We start from the raw sequence: 16,385 nt of genomic DNA on the forward strand, positions 1-16,385 counted from the left end.
GAGAGAAAGCAAAAGGGGATCAGGCCTGAAACACCCTCCCTCATAATAGTTTGTTGTGATAAGGCATTGTGAGAGAGGCATGCGAACAGTCGAGGCTGTCAATTTGATTAGCCATTATACTGCATGTTTAATTGCAGTTATTGGCTCGTCATTTCCCCGCTACACTGGAGAGGGCACGCTAAGCCCCGACCCCACACTGCCATCAGGTGTGCGCTGAGTGCATTATTATTACCACCAGGAAGAATCCCATGACAATTCATGTGTGTGCGCAGCTCTGTGTGTGCCCATTATACCTGCCAATCCGACGTGTGGGTAATTGTAATTTCAGTTTTTACTGCTGTGGCATAATCAAGTGGCAAGAGTATCTAATGCAGCTAAACGCAAACCATGTGATGTGTGAATGTCTGTTTAATGGACGTCTATTGCTGCCCACATGGCACACACAGCTGTTGACCGCTGATGCACTGCCTCGTCAACAACCAAACCATGCACATCCCATAATGGAGCCACGGTTACGGTTGCCAAGGTTGAACAAGCTCGATCGGCGCAAACATCGCACACCACTCTGTCCTCTTGAAAAGAGAGCACAGGACATGGGCGCCCAGCACACACCCTTACAATGTAATGCTGATTGTGGGCGGGCCTTAAGGTGTGTACTGAATGACTGACAGGTGTCAGAAAGGCGTGGCTAAAATGTTACAGGGTTGTTATTGAATTTAGAGCCCCTCAACCCCACCTCGGCGCTCTCAAACACACACATGCACGCACGCCCACCTCGTCATTCAGCTCGCCGCTTTGTTCCTGCACTGACACCATTTCAATTTGCTCCACAAATCTGCAGCATTTTCAGCCTGACTGCCTAAGGAGCAAACCAGCTGTGAAATTGCCTCTCTCCCGGGAGCACAGAGCCACCCCAGCCCCCACCTCATACCCCCTTTGCCTCCCTTTTCCCCGAATGACTCCCCATGACACGCATGCAGGTCCTACTTCTACAACCAGAAACAGTAAAAGGAAGAATAAGAAATTATGTCCTGCAAGTGACCAAACAATAGAGCTAAGATGTATAGAATAAAAGGAAAAGAGCCAAATGATATAAATTGATTCAAATCGCAGAGAACCACCTCAAATGACTCATACAATAAAGACTGCACTCAGGACTTCCTCAGAGACTTCAAATCACCACTAACCTCCATGGGGTTTCTGCACTCTTTATTGGCCAGGTAAAGGGAAAATAAGGATGGAAAGTGTGCAAGATGAACTAGTTAATTACTTGACATGGCCCTGAAGCCTGGCAGATGACACAGGGCCTGTATAAAGCACAGCTCTGGTACAAACATGCGTTGTAAATAGTGGATTTACAATGTTCACACAAGTGCAGCTGCAGACAGAGAGGGAGGGAGGAAGGGAGGGAGAGAAACAAACATACATTTTTCCTCAGCTGTGAGGCCACGAGGCTCTAAAACTCTTGAGCTTTTTAGATGCGATGAGCGTTATTGCCGGTTGTGGTAGTCACGCCGATCAGCTTCACAAGACACCATAATGAGTCAATATATGTAAATCTTTACTAGGCAAACACGGCGGGAAACAAAGGCATTTAACTGGTGCTCTCGCCCGCAAGCCTCCAACGATTCAGCACCGGTAATTTCTCCCCATTGAAAGGCATAATTGCCTGCTATTTGAAGATATTCATGCTCAATTTTTGAAATTAATTTCAATTGGGGGGAAATGTAGAAATGTCAGCTCCAGTGAAAGGGATTTGATTTCAATTATCCTCGCTCAAAGGACTGTGATTTCCAAATACACTTAAGCAAAATTATGACAAGAATTTTTGTTCGGCAAAATTCAGTGTTTAAAGAGCGATTAGGCGATAATGGGGCAGCTTTGAGCCGGCAGTGAATGCAGCCGTCTCCCTCTGAAAGGCACTCAATTATCTCTGATTGCTCCCGCTATAATGTATCAAATAGAGATACCTGCTATTGCCGTAATTTGTGTGAAAATTAACATGCTGCAATTTCCACTAGAGGGAAAAAGGGAGCTCTAATGGGCGCCTGAGCGTACATCAATAAAACGAGGGGAGAAAAGGAGAGAGAGACAGGGAGGGAGGGCGAAAGGGAGAGAAAGAGTGAGGCAGTGTAAGAGCTAAGGAGGGACTGGAGGAAAATAAAAGAATGGAGCAGGAGGAGAGAGGCTGAATGAAAGGCTAAGAAAAGGAAAGTCAGAACACAGATCTGAAGCAGGGCGAGCAAAAAAGCCCATTTGAGTTAAGCGCTGCATAGGGAGAAGAAAGTGTGAGAGGAGAGGAAGAGAAAGAAATTTAATTTACTGAAAATATTACAAATTGCACCTGTGCATAACTCCCCCAAATTACCAACCAATCAAGACAGAGTGCCTATTACTCTCCCATTACATGGAGATCAGATCACGCTCCGAAACTGTGTCCAACGGGAGAAGGAGAGAGGGAGTGAGGGAGAGAGGGAGTGAAGGGAGAGAAAAGGAAGAGACAGCACCCACAGAGACACTGAATACCGCACAATGTACCAGAGAAATATGGAGGGAGATTCTTTACAAAAACTCTGCTGCTAACAAGTACGCCAAAAACAAAGTGGTGTATGGTTGCTGACTCGTGACATATACAAAACATTGCAAAGAAATTCAGAAAATAATTTAAACATCCTCAATGGTGACTGTTGAATGCCTTCTACTTCTCAGTTGTTGAGCGTGGTCTACAGCCGCAGCTCAAACAGCCATGAATAGCCTCTTAAGTACTTTGCATAATTGGCAGCAATTTAATATGTTAGCTGCTGGGCTATTAATCTCCATGCATCAGCTCGCTCTAGACACGTCCTAATATGAATCGCACAATACTTGATCCCTCAAATCAACGTGTGTTTGCTTTAAAGAGAGGTCAGAGGTCAAGTCAGCGATCATTTGGAGTTTACATTTCTTATTCAAGGTCACAAATAGCAATTGCTTTTCTCGCTAGACTTAGAACTAGCGTCATAAATGCTAGGAGTTATACCGGAATTTTAACTTATTATTGGAAAATTCTCTCCTCAAAAAAGAAAACTAAAATGAATTTGTTATGTCGTTAACTCAAGCATATTATAACTGCACAAAAAAGTAAAGTTTAATTGCAAAGATAAAAAGGATTTACCAATTTCTCCAAAAATTTGTATGAAGTATGATGAACAATACACAGTGTTTTGTCATTCTATATAACCACTCACATATATAAAATTTGGTTAAGTAATGCTTAACTTGACATACATTATGTTCCCAGAATGTGGAGGTGAGTAGATAACTGTACAACCAATTATCCATAAAAATGTTGAATTGATTCTGACTATGCCCAAGATGATTTGGATTATAACATATTATAAACATGACATATTAACAGAAAAGTTAAATTGTAAAACACACACTAACAGCATATCCAAAGTTACAATAAAAATGTGGAAAAAACAAAACCTTTATAATTTTACAACACTAACCACTTGCTGACATGTATTACCAGCAACTGGGTGCAGGGCAGATCTAATAAATTACTTTAGTTTATATAATTATTTAATAGAGATAACCCATTTGCTATTAAATTATCCAAAAGGTGGTAGGTTGTACAGTTTGTTGAGCCCTCGTTAGAAACAGGTTTTGGGGCCGAGAAAGGAGCATGAATAAGCGGCGAGAGTTAAATGTTTTATTCAGCCTCGGTATAAAGTGCCACGGCCCTCCCGACGCAGCGATGGGCGACTAAGTGGCTACAGTGACAGCAAAAATTGGTTCTCTGGTTTACAACCTGTCGCCACAGAGCCAGACACAGCAAAGAAACTGGGGATGGGGCAGGGAACGCGAGGCATGTTAGATAAAAAATGACAACAGGGAATTAAGGCGAGGACTGAGACAGAAATGGTGAGAAACGGGACAGAGGGGACAAAAACTAGATTGAAACATCATGGTCAAATTGAAAGGGAGAGTGTTTCTTTTAAATCCAGTGGTCAAGCTAACAAAGTGTTGGTAAGTGGGCTACCAGCATGAGACAGACAGATGCTTTTAATGGCTAAACTACCACCCAGCTCTTAGTGCCCAAAAGGTGCGCTCCAAGTCGCACACAAGTCCAGAGACAATCAGAAAACAATAAAGGAAAACATGGCTGGAAATATATAGACTGAAATGTGACACTGATGAGATTATATATGGTAGACAAGCTCCATAGCACCATCACCTGGACAAAATGTATAGAGATGTCTGCATATGCTTCTGAAAAAGGGGATGTCTTTGTGACAACAATGTGTGTATCTTTCTTCAAAAGTAAGGTTGTTATATGTACTGTAAATCAATGGCCGTGAAGTTCAATATGGGAAGTGAAATTTTTTAATCATAATTAAACTGTAAGTAGTGAAAAGTTTATCACATCTTTAAATCTGGTTTAGGGCAGACTTTGATGTAAATATTTTTAGCCATTAGTTTAGTCTGTTCATTTATTCTAGTCAAGATGTATGGAGTTTTTAAAAACAGTAGAGCGCTTCCTGTATTATCACAATGTGGAAGTGTGTTTTCATTTCAGAGAAGAACTGCAGTGTGAACTTGTGTGTTAAGACACGTGTGAATGAAACAAAACACAACTCTGTGTGTTTGGGTTGAGGAAACATTGTACATAACATAGATCAGAAAATAGCACAATATGGGCCTGTTAAATGTTTTCCGTTAGCTAGTTCTGAACCCAGTGAACATGATATGAAACACTTTAAGAGATCACATTTTAATCACTAAGAGGTAATTGGTATGTATGTTAGTAGTTATTCAAGTAATGTAGGTTTATAAAGCAAACATCAATGTTTTTAAGATCTAATAAAGGGCAATAAAAATGGGCTAAATAGTTGTTAAACAGAGTCATACCGAATCAATCATCATTAAGCACTCTTTATACACTAACAAAGATCTAATTAACTTCTTAATATGCCCATTACTACTCGTTAGCCATCAGTATGTGGTCCCCATGTAATCCTGTTGAGGAAAGTGAGTGTAGTGCGTTGGATTGTGGGTTACCTCAGGTCTTAGCGTAGCTCGTGTGCAGGTGGGGCAGATGGGTCCATGGCGAGAGAAGGCAATGGGGAGACGCCTGGTCCGGTTTTGACAAGCCTGGTCTTCACACACCAACCAGCCCTAAAAGAGTAAGAAATACAGTTATAGCAAAAGTAGACATCTAATAACATAGTGGTGTAAGGAAAACACAATACCACCAATTTCATTTTAGTTGGTTTATATTTTATGGTGTTGCCTTTAATTCAGTGCTGTTTTTCAATTCATAAACATTCAATACAATTCAGAAACATTTAAAACTTTCAGTAGCTTTGCAATGCTACGAGATGCAGGATTATCAAATGTGTCAGCACTTACTTAATCAATATATGTGTTGTTAAAATTGATAAAACTTCTTGTTCCCTTCAGACACTTCAAAAACCATTGGTTGTAATGTGTAAAAATGTGAAAATTGTTGTTTTTATTTAGCTTTTCAAATGCAGTGACAGATGGGGAAAAAATGGCAAGCCCTGCTGACTGGACTTCAACTATGCGTCTCTTTCTTTACATTTTAATATATAGCTTTTGCCAGTGTGACAGAAGGACCCAGGTCTGACAGGCAAAAGCAGTGGACAGCCAAAACGACAGTAGTTAGGGCCTCCTGGGGTGAGGCACTGACCCTGGGCAGGTGCTGTGGTCTTACCCTCTCAATCTCGCCTATATTATTCACCCCACCTCCTTCTTATGCCCCGTTATTACTAAAGGGGGGTTTTAAGGGGAGGGAGTTAATGCCCAACTAATGACAGTGCAGAAGGCCCACCACATCACAGCCGCTTTCTTTCTTCAATCCATCCTTGTGTCCAGTCAATCACTCCAACAAACTGCTCTCAAAAGACTGCACCTGCCTTTCCACAAAGAGGCCGACTGATTGCAATATTAATATAGAGTATTGATGGAATTCTGTATGAAACTCTAAATAAATATAAGACGTAACAACTTAACACTGGTCAAGATGATCACACAATTTGCAGTTCCAAAATGCCCAATGTATTACATAAAAAAAACAAAAACTTTTCATTTATTCAAGTTTTCAAGTTTATGTAGTGAAGACAAAACAAATGCAAAACTTGGGGCACTGTTAAATTACAATAGGGATATAAACGGCAGATCATGACTCTTTGTTTGACATGACCTTTGAGTCATAGAAAGATTCCATAGAACATATTTCTTCTATAAATGTCTAGCCACCGATTCACTGAAGACAGGTCAGTTTTAAGCGAGAACATTACAACGTATTGCATTTTAAAGCTAAATAAGATATCCAACTACCCTCTTTAGGATTCACTGGGATCAAAATGGAAGTTAAAATAGCATTATTAAAATAGACCTGCAACTTTTTTCTGTTTAAAATGTTGGATCTGTTGAAGTAGCATGAACTAAAAACAGCAGAATATATCCAAAAATGGGTTCTTTTGAAAAGGATATGCAAATGATATTAATACTTGTAAGAAAAACACTCTCATTAAGTTTTTTTCTATTTAAGTCCAAATCACAGATGGTGTAATTAAGCCGTGACACAGACCAGCAGATAAACACACAGCACAAATTAATCTAAATTAAGTGACTTATACTTGATTGCTCAAGTATTCAGCCACTATGAGGTCAATATTAATTAGAGACACCTATGGTAGCAATTAGTCTTGCATTACTTGAATGTGTCCTTTCAATTTTTAGAAACTAAAAATTAAATGTTTTTTTAGTCTTTTGCAGCAGGTGAATTTGGTTATGTTCTACACAGAAAAGTCAAGATTATTTTGTTAATAATAATGGTCATACTATAATAATTAGCACTAAAACATAATAATCTTGAGACTTTTAGAGGAAGAAATTATTTTAATTGAATATATATACTACAAAAAGCAAAGCTAAATATGAAGTGTTGCTTTATCTGATTGTTACATTAAAGAAAATTGAGGATTTCACTGTAGATTGGTCATGATGTTAATAATTGTGAATAATCATTAAAGCTACCATCTGTGATTAGATTGGCCGACCTGTCCTTGTTGTATTCTCACTTGACACCACTACATGCCATCCACGTTACTGTTGTCTCATAGTGTGCCTGATAGCTTTGGCCTGACAGAAGAAGACAGGGTTGCACAGGTGAGTCTGAACAAAGCCCAGGTGAGGGGAGGGGGAACAGGCTTCACAACTCCCATTTACTGCTGAAAGAAATCAAATAAACTTGCAGATCGAAGGTTTAAATGCTGATCGTTCTTCTCCAAATAATTGTAACACTACATTTTAAACACTAACATTTGCAGTTCTAAACATGGCTGTTTATTAGTATCAAGGTTGTATCAGAAAAATGTTTAAAATAAGGAGTACCTGCCTACTACCCAAAGATTAAATTTGACTTCATGCATCTCTAAAATTACAAAGAACAACCCTGGTATAGCCTAATTTACAGCCCCCCACCCCTGCTCTCTGTTAAACCTCCTCCAAAGGAAAAGCCAAAATAAACACATGTCCCAAATCAATTAGAAAGTCCCACAGTTCACAGCTTTACTCACAGATTGTAACGCCAGGGCTAATTACCCACACAGCTTTTCATAGAGCTGAGCATTATGGGAAATCAGGCTGGTTCACTATCACTGATAAAAAAATATACACAAGATAATAACTATTGATAAGACAGTGGGAGCTATTTAATGTCTATTGTGTCTGTTATTGGGACACAGCACAAGCTTTGGCACACAGTCCTTTTCCCATCGGGGTTATAATATCACTTAATAGACAAACAATTTCATTTACATAGTTTAAATTAATTACAACCCAATTTTTGTGTGTTTTTGTGTGTTAAAGGTGCAATACATAACTTTTCTGATGGAGTTCCGTATTGACTCCATGGGGAAGTTATTGCTTTACCTAGAACTGTTAGGGCAATTGACAATTAAAACAACTCTAACTGAATTTAGGCAAGATAAGATGGGTAAATTTAATGCCAAACTGAGATAATCCAGTCAAAGCAATCACATCTCCATGTTTACAAGACGGTAGCAGATTCTCCACCAGAAAAAGTTACACGGTGCACCTTTAATGATCAAACAACACTAAAATAAATTTTATTCCAGATTCCCGAAGCTTGGCACGGGTCAGTACGGTCAAGCTTGTTATCCTATATCAAACATGAGTTTTAAGCAGACCTATTATGCAAAATTGTTGCTACTGTTACCCCTTCTCATTCGCCCTCTCGATTGTTGTATTTGGAGTGATTTGTTCAAGTTTGAGTAACCGTACTTACTTTATTGTCTAATTTTATTTCCTTAATCTGTCATACGCATAAGATTCAGCAGTGTGATGTAGTCATTTTGGAACCAATGGAAAATGAAATGGATGGAAAATAAATACAACTTAAAACAAAATGATAGAGTAAGTCATTTGTATTTGGTCTACTAGCACCAATGGTTTTGCCTAAATACAAGTAAATGCCACAGGATTAAGTGAGGTTACCCCTACGTGAGACGCGTAAAAGTCTGAAACAAAGAAACCAAGAACGAAAGAATGGTTAAAGAAAAAAAGTCCAATTGAGCATTTTGCAGGGGCTCAGGTGGGGGCGGGATGTACAGTGGGATGTGAGAGAATAAAGGCTCATAATTGCATAATTATAGCAGTGGATACCTGACACACTGAATGCAGACGTCAAATGAATTCCACATAATTTAACCAAACAGAGGCAAGACCAGGCCACGACAGGAACCACTGAGAAACACAGCCTCTCTGCTTCCATTGCTTTGTGCATGCATTTAACACTCTTCACCAGCCTACAAGCCCTCTTTGATTCCTTCATTTTGAGGTCTTCATCAAAATACGTCAACAACAACAATGCCAAGTTTGTCTAATAGATGCCAAGACTGACCCTAACCGAATTATAGCAAGCAGTATAAGTGGTGCACCAAATAAATCTGAAATTATTAAGACAAATTAATTACAAAATTGATGATAATTGAAAAATCATTCAATTACACAAAATGATTGTTTCAGGCAGTTGATTAGACAAAACAAGTACTTTAATGGCCACCTGCAACAGGCTTTTTACCAGTGACATTTCGCAAAACAATTTATTTCAGTAATTGTATAACTTGCACACCTTTATTTTGAATATGAAAATTTGTATTGTACACAGACAACACAGTAATACTAGTGAAGTCTTGTTCTGCATATGGACGATAAACTGTAATAAGGTATACTGCGGTATTAAAATGCTACAAGAGCAAGGAGGTATTGACAGTGTTAATTTATTTCACCGGGTCTATGAAAAAAGCAGCACTCCTCACAGCCTTGAGTTAATGGATTAATATGGTTATCAAATATGTACTTTGTTGAAAGGCAAGAAGAAATGGTCCACTGTAAATTGACTTGTTTTGCACTGAAATTTCCAAGGCTGAGCTACGAAAGCCCATAGGAATGCAGCAGGGGAAAGGTGTTAAAAAAAAAAAACGTGACCAATTGGCGAAACTTCAAATTCGAAGTTTTGATTTATTCATCTCCCAGTCCTACACTGTATAATGGTATTTTTAGGTACGGTTATGATATTGTGGAAATTTCATATTCACCATCCAACCCCTAGTTCTGTGCCATGACTGCCCACCCTGCAGGGTCTGTCTGGAGAGGAGTGTAAAACACAAAGACCATCTCAAATGATTATCTAGTTTTGATAATAGTTGCTACTAAAACTAGTATCCAGGGTATTAAATTACATGCATTGCATTTGTTACAGTAAATAATAAATCCTTCATATGAACTAACCCAAGGTCATGAGCGAAACACAGCATTCTCTGACCACACATATATCAGACTTCAGGTTAGCGCCTCAGAAAAAGTCAACTCCTCCAGCTCAGCAAAGGGACTCACCAGCCCCTCTCTGCAGCTCTTGTATACCCACACACAGTGAATAGAGCTCAAACGCTCCCACTTTGTACCTCCTCTGCTTAATCAAAGCTCCTCTATTCAACAATTTGACCTTTTGTTCAAAACAGGATTATCACCTTCTCTGGTCTTCATTCACCCTTCTCTCTCCCTCCCCCTTTCTTCTCTTGCCCCTCGGCCCGTTTCCAGGGGCGACCCGCATGACGAGGGTAATTGCAATAATTTGTTAAATGCCATGGCAACGGTGGTTAGATGGGAGGGGTTTACAAAAAAAAAAAGAAAAAAAAAAGTACTGGGTGTTTCAGGAAACAAACAAGTCTCTCATTTTACCCAAGACTGAGAGATTGGTAGAGACAGTATAAAACAGCAGTGTAAAAAAGGATGAGATTGTGTTTGTCCATTCTCAGGAGGGTCTTTATTGGTTATGTGTGGGGGGTGAGGGGGGCAGGTAGCTTCACTAATGATTAATGTCTGGAGTCTTGTCGTCATACAGAGCAGCACAGCTTTTAGCCTATCTGGCCAGACAAACAGCTCTATTTGAACTCTCCCTCGGCCTGAAAGGAATCCTTAATTACACAATATTACCCCTGTCCATTGCCCTGCTGTGTGTGCTGTGTCCACTGGTGCCCACAGGCCTGCTAGCACTACGCTTTAGTGTGTGTGTGTGTGTGTGTGTGTAGCCGCGCGAGGTGCAAGTATTCAGTGGTAGCAGCTGTTTCACACATCACCACAAAGAGGCTGAGGGGGGGCTCATTCCCTGCACATTCACAGCACTAATTGATTTCTGTTCAGCACTGTGGGAGAGTTAGCCCAGCGTACACACTCCTGCAGACTCTCACTCAAGACCAAAGTGAGAGACGACACAATAGACTTTCCCCTTCCTACTTGTTCTCATCCTTTATTAAAAAAGTACAGTGCTCTTGTTTGACATTAGATACTGCCTGTTGTGGGATCGCACATTTAGGTTTTCATCGCAGCAGTAAGTAAGCGGTGTCATTTTCTAGATGGCAAATATAATTATTCTAAATGGTTGTGCTTATGATGTTGTATGTTGAAAATTCAGAGAAAGCACCTGGTACATCTGTAATTACATAATACCTGAACTCCTTCTAAAATTCTTAAAGGTGCATCATGCAACTTCTGGTGGAAGAAACTGACTTCCTTGTCTCCATAGGGATGTTACTACTTTGAAATGTTCCACAGTATGGCATTAAATGATCCATCTCTTATGTATTTCATTTACTTACAAATGTTTTTTTTTTAATTCTTGAAATACCTTAAAAACATATTCTTACTGTAAGTGTCAATATCCACAGATCTGACCTGTAATGTGGCCTGCTTGCCTCACCTGCTTGTCTCCATGGAAACAGATCATTTTAATGCCCTATTGTAAAACATTGCAGCAAAGCATTAAGACCTCCATGGAAACATACAGGTACCTGACCCTCATCAGAGAAGTTACTGTTTTCGAAATTAAAGGTTCCCTATGTATCATTTAAAGATATCATGGTGAGCCGTATTGTATTATGATTGAGCAGTGTATGTTACGTGTTGTATGTTATTGCCAAACTACTCTAACAGAAATCACAAGTTTATAGTCGTTTAAATACAAAACATTAAACTGAACGCACCTACATGAACTACAGAAATAATATGAGCTATAGTTGGTTTAACTTTAGTGACATGTCTATTTAAGCGTTGTCATGAATAATGTGTGTTCAGGGTTGTGTAGTTGCTTAAAGTGCTCTTTGGTTCTAAATGTCAGCCTGGTGCCCCGCTGAGGGTTTTATCATCTTTTGTCCAACATAATTTGAAGAAGTCTCGTCCATTACTGCATCTGTTGCATCTCCCATTGTGTTAAATACCTGTCAGACCTTTCACTGACAATTTAAGGAGCAAAATTTTAGTTTTGGCAATATAATTATACATGTTTTGCATTCTACTCTCCGATACGCTTCCGTTTAATTTTGTTGCATGTTAATATATATTTCAGAGATGAGCTGTTTTAGGAAGGAAACCAGCCAACATGCATTTTAAGAGCTTTTTCAAATGGGTATACCCAAAGCGTAAATGATAAATACTCACAGAATAGTATTTTTTGATGTGGCGTCTAATGTCAAGTAGAAGTTTGTTGCTGATGTTGACTGCGTAGTCGATGGGGCGGCTTCCACAGGGGATGTGACAGCAGCGCATCAAGCTGGGCTCCAACTTTAATCCCTGGAAAGAAAAGTGTCTTTGAGTGGCATTGCAGGTTGTCTTTTCAACATTTTCATCATAATATTATGTTAACAGATGCTAAAATTGTACAAAAGATGCCTCTGATTTGAGTAACTTTGCAAAGTGTTTTAGTTAATTATGTAGTTGGTTTTATAGTCATGGGTAGGGATGTCACAAACTGTTATTTTAGTATTGTGATTATTGCTAGAAAGAGACAATGATGATTATTTACAATTACGAGCTTCGTTCAAATCAAATATTCTGCACAAAAGAGTGATGTTTTTAGTTTTACTTTTTGGAGTAGATTGATTTTAATTAACTTAATTTTGCTTCTAAAATTCATATTGCCTAGGGTTAGGGTTGCCACATATTGTGAAAATTATAATCACAATTAGGCAGAAGTTAGATAATAAGAAAGATATGTCAACAGAAAACAATTATCTTCTCTATGCATAACAATGTCCAAACATTTGAGATATTGGTAGATGGTTCAACAGGTTTTAAAGATGTCAAAAGACACACTGATAATGGAAAAACCGACTGATCAAGCTCAGATACAATAAGTGTTCTCTAATGTACATTGAGCCACAATGACTTGACTCTTTCCATACAATAGGTTCTAAAGAACCAAGAAACCACCTGTTTTAAGGGTCAACAGCTTCCTTTGATGCAAGTAGAAAAACAGGTCAACATGACTGCACAAATGGAATTGTCCATTTGACAAAAAGCCTTATAGTTAATAAAAAGAAAAAAAAAAAGTAGCCATAGTACATAACAATTACACGAAATATAACGACTTTAAACACTTGATCCTTTAAACTCCATTTAACTGTCGCCGTGACAGCAGCACAGAAAGGTTACTGCGGAGAAGTCAACGACGTTGGAGTGTGCATGTGACACCCCCCCGCCAGGCTGCTCAGATTTTGTGTTTGCCTACATCGTTCCCTTTTGGAAAAATCTGCAGTTTCAGTCAATCAACTAATACGACTCCCGAATATGCAGCTACACAAATTAACATCTCCATTTCACATTGTGTTTATTTCTACAGCAATAGCTTTTTGAGACATTTAGCTTATATTTGTCGATCTCCGATTGGTGTGTTTCTCGGTGTGTTGGTATTTGGATGGGTCAATATCAAACTGAAGCTGAAAAGAGCAGTTTGATTTTGTAAGTGGTTCTTCTCCAAGGCAGTGGCACTAATCATTACATATAACTTCCCTAAATGTCTGACGAATTAGATCATTGAACATGTTCAAATAAATCATTTTCATTAAAAGGTTTAATGGTAATAGTAAATGTTAATAGTATTTTTTTTTTTTTTACAAGTAACATTTTTCTCATCACTCCCCAGCCCATTAATCTTTGCAAACCATTCCTTTAGTACTTGACATCTGTAGAACAAACTCTGCAAATCACCCGCTAAAGATTCTACATTTAGAAACACAACACATTCATTTTTATTCAGGCTTGGAAGTAGCACCATGTTAAGTCTTAATATATTTTGGACAATGCGGGTAATGTTATGAACCAAGTAATTTTTCTGGAGGTTCAGAGAAATGTTATCATTTTGCCTGGAATCTTCCTCAGTATTAATTTATTTTGCATTTATTCAATTACATGTGTATTTTTTATTACAAATACTGTAAAAAACATGCATTCATTTTACTGTGTCTCCTCTCCACAGATCTGATTTAGAACCTGGCCTAGCCTTACTTGTCTTTACAGAGATAGAGATGTTTACAGTAATATCATACCTTGCCTACCATGCCTGGTATAGGCAAATAACATCTGCATAAGGACAAGTGGGCGGAGGACAGTCCACCAGAAGCTACATAGTACGCCAGTGCGCCTTCAAACTCCAGAAACGGCATTTATTTCCTAAACCACTGCATCAAAGAGTCTGTTGGGAAACTTCTGACGGTTTATCCAGCTTGTTACTCATCTCGACCCACTTATTTCACTTCCCCTTCAAACAGCTCTCCTCCTCTGTCTGTTCACTGTCATCCATCAGCGCCTCCTTCCATCTCTGGCTCAGAGTCAGCGCTAGAGTCAAGGCCCATCTGTCCTCCTTTTTCACTGAGCTGTTAGACCATGTTCACCACCCTAATTAACTTACTGTCTTATCAGTTTCTGTGCAGGCATGCATTCCTTCTCCTGATGCATGCTGGTGAATCAAAACCCACCATTAGCCTAAATGCCAAGACAATAGAGTTTTTTCTAAGAAATTTTAAAAGACAGTAGATCTCAGCCGCTTTCTGCTTTCTTACCAGTTTTAGTGCAGGTGTAAATATATTATAGTTAAGAACACAGAACCTAAGATAAAATAACAAATACAAATTTTTCACTTTTTCACTTTCACCACTTAATTACTGTGTTTCTACTGGTCAAAATTGACTCTTGTGAGCTTTGAGCCATGTTGAAATGTTGTTACCTCATCAAAAATATACCTGAATTTGTGTCGTTTCATTCACACGTTTGAGTAATCCTGCATTATTAGTCAGTCTTCATCTCCAAAGCTCAAAATGCTCTGTTCCACATTGTGATGTCATGATGCAATAGTTTTCAAGTTAACAGCTACCTTTTACCTGTCGTTCAGTTGAGATGTGCAATTCCAGGGCTCAAATTATCCAAATTAAGGTGTGTGGAGTTTAAAAACACAATGGAGCACTTCCTGCACTACAACATGACATCAAAAGGTGGAACAGACTGTTTTCTATTTGAGAGAAGAACTCCTAAATATGCAGGATTTATGTGTTAAACATGTTATCAGTATTTGATTTGAACAGGTTTAAAATTTTTAAGTAGTTATTTTCCCCTCTCGCATCATTAATATATACAACTATAAACTACAATAATAAAATTCCCCTAATATGTCACACCTCACTAAAACTACTGGACTGTAGTGTGTTATGATCCTTTTATGGACTCTTGGGTTTGCCTCAGACACGGGCAAAGCGCTGTCAGTTTTATTAGCAGAAAAGAAAAGGCTGCACGCTCTGTTATTCATTAAGCCGATAACGCGCTCGTACAGACACAAGCGTGACCTTGGCCTGACAAATGGTGCGTTGTGCGACTACAGAGCACCAGGGGTTAAGGAAGGCTTTTCAAGTTGCACGCTCCAAACTATGCCAATGAAAACAGCGTCCGTATTGGAGCCAGGCAGCTGTCTAAAAATACAGAGCGAGACACAATATAGAGGATGACTAAAGCTCGCATCATCGACAGGAAGTTTGACTCAAATACCATTGGAAGGATCACATTTGCAATATAAATTTAATTAATTAGTGCAAAATATAGACTGATAAGAGCTTGGCACTTTTGTTAACATGAGCTTATCACTGAGAGGGAAGATTCTACTGTGACATTTTAACGTTTAGTTTTTCCAATTTTTTCAAGATTATTTTATTAAGACTTTTAGTTCTGACTTCAGTTCTGGTCAGATTGCTGGTGGACATTGCGTAATATCTGCCTGAAGGGAGGAGCTAACTGCACTGAGACTACACTGAAACAGTGCAGTTCAATAGACCTAGCAGAAACTAAGTGTGAACTGTGCCTGAGTCATATTAGCATAATTGTTCAGGCCCCTGATGGGTGCTCTCATACCTAATCTAATATTGACTACTAAACTCTACATCTAATATTGTAATCCACTGTAAGAAAGTCTTTGAAACCTTGCTGACGTAGACTAAATTAAAGCATGTGTCTAGGCAACACTTAATGTTACTTACAGCCCCTTCAAACACATTGTCGTAGATATTGTCTGTTCCACACTGTGGGCAGGTGAAGGTGAACCTCTCGCAGTCTCTGTAACGCTCCTCGTCTGTTAACTGCACAGGGGCTCCGAGTGTCCCATCTGCCTCCTCCTCTCTCTGGTGCTGCTGCTGAGCCCTGAACTGTCCTGGGTCAAGACCTGAGACACAGAAGACACAACAAATAGTCACGTCAATATTTTTCAGGGCATTTTGTGCATGTTTTCTTTGCACCTGCTGGGAAATTTGTTTTGTATTATGACAAGATTTGAGCATGTCCTACAAAAGACACTTTGATGACTCATTATCATCACTTATTATTATTAAAGGGCCGCTAATGCTGTTTCCTCATCAAAAACATACCTGAAGTTGTGTTTTGTGTCATTCACACATTTAACACAAAACCCTTGCATATTTAGGCACTCTATTCCACCTTGTAAAGTTATGCGGTAATACAGGGGCTCCAATGTGTTT

At 39.0% G+C, this 16,385-nt stretch overlaps 1 protein-coding gene across 1 annotated transcript in view; it reads right to left on the reverse strand.

The window, feature by feature from the left end:
* pola1 (polymerase (DNA directed), alpha 1) overlaps positions 1-16,385 on the reverse strand; it is a 42,127-nt gene that overhangs the window by 8,829 nt on the left and 16,913 nt on the right. Inside the window, exons 33-35 of the mRNA XM_055151013.1 lie at positions 15,891-16,072; positions 12,031-12,162; positions 5,044-5,160 (exon numbers count right to left, since the gene is read on the reverse strand). Of these exons, the coding sequence (XP_055006988.1) occupies positions 5,044-5,160; positions 12,031-12,162; positions 15,891-16,072 (431 nt within the window). The remainder of the gene's footprint in view (positions 1-5,043; positions 5,161-12,030; positions 12,163-15,890; positions 16,073-16,385) is intronic.

The sequence above is a fragment of the Boleophthalmus pectinirostris genome, unplaced genomic scaffold, assembly GCF_026225935.1.
Source record: "Boleophthalmus pectinirostris isolate CB_2022bp ecotype Guang Dong unplaced genomic scaffold, ASM2622593v1 HiC_scaffold_15, whole genome shotgun sequence".
Classification (NCBI taxonomy): domain Eukaryota; kingdom Metazoa; phylum Chordata; class Actinopteri; order Gobiiformes; family Gobiidae; genus Boleophthalmus; species Boleophthalmus pectinirostris.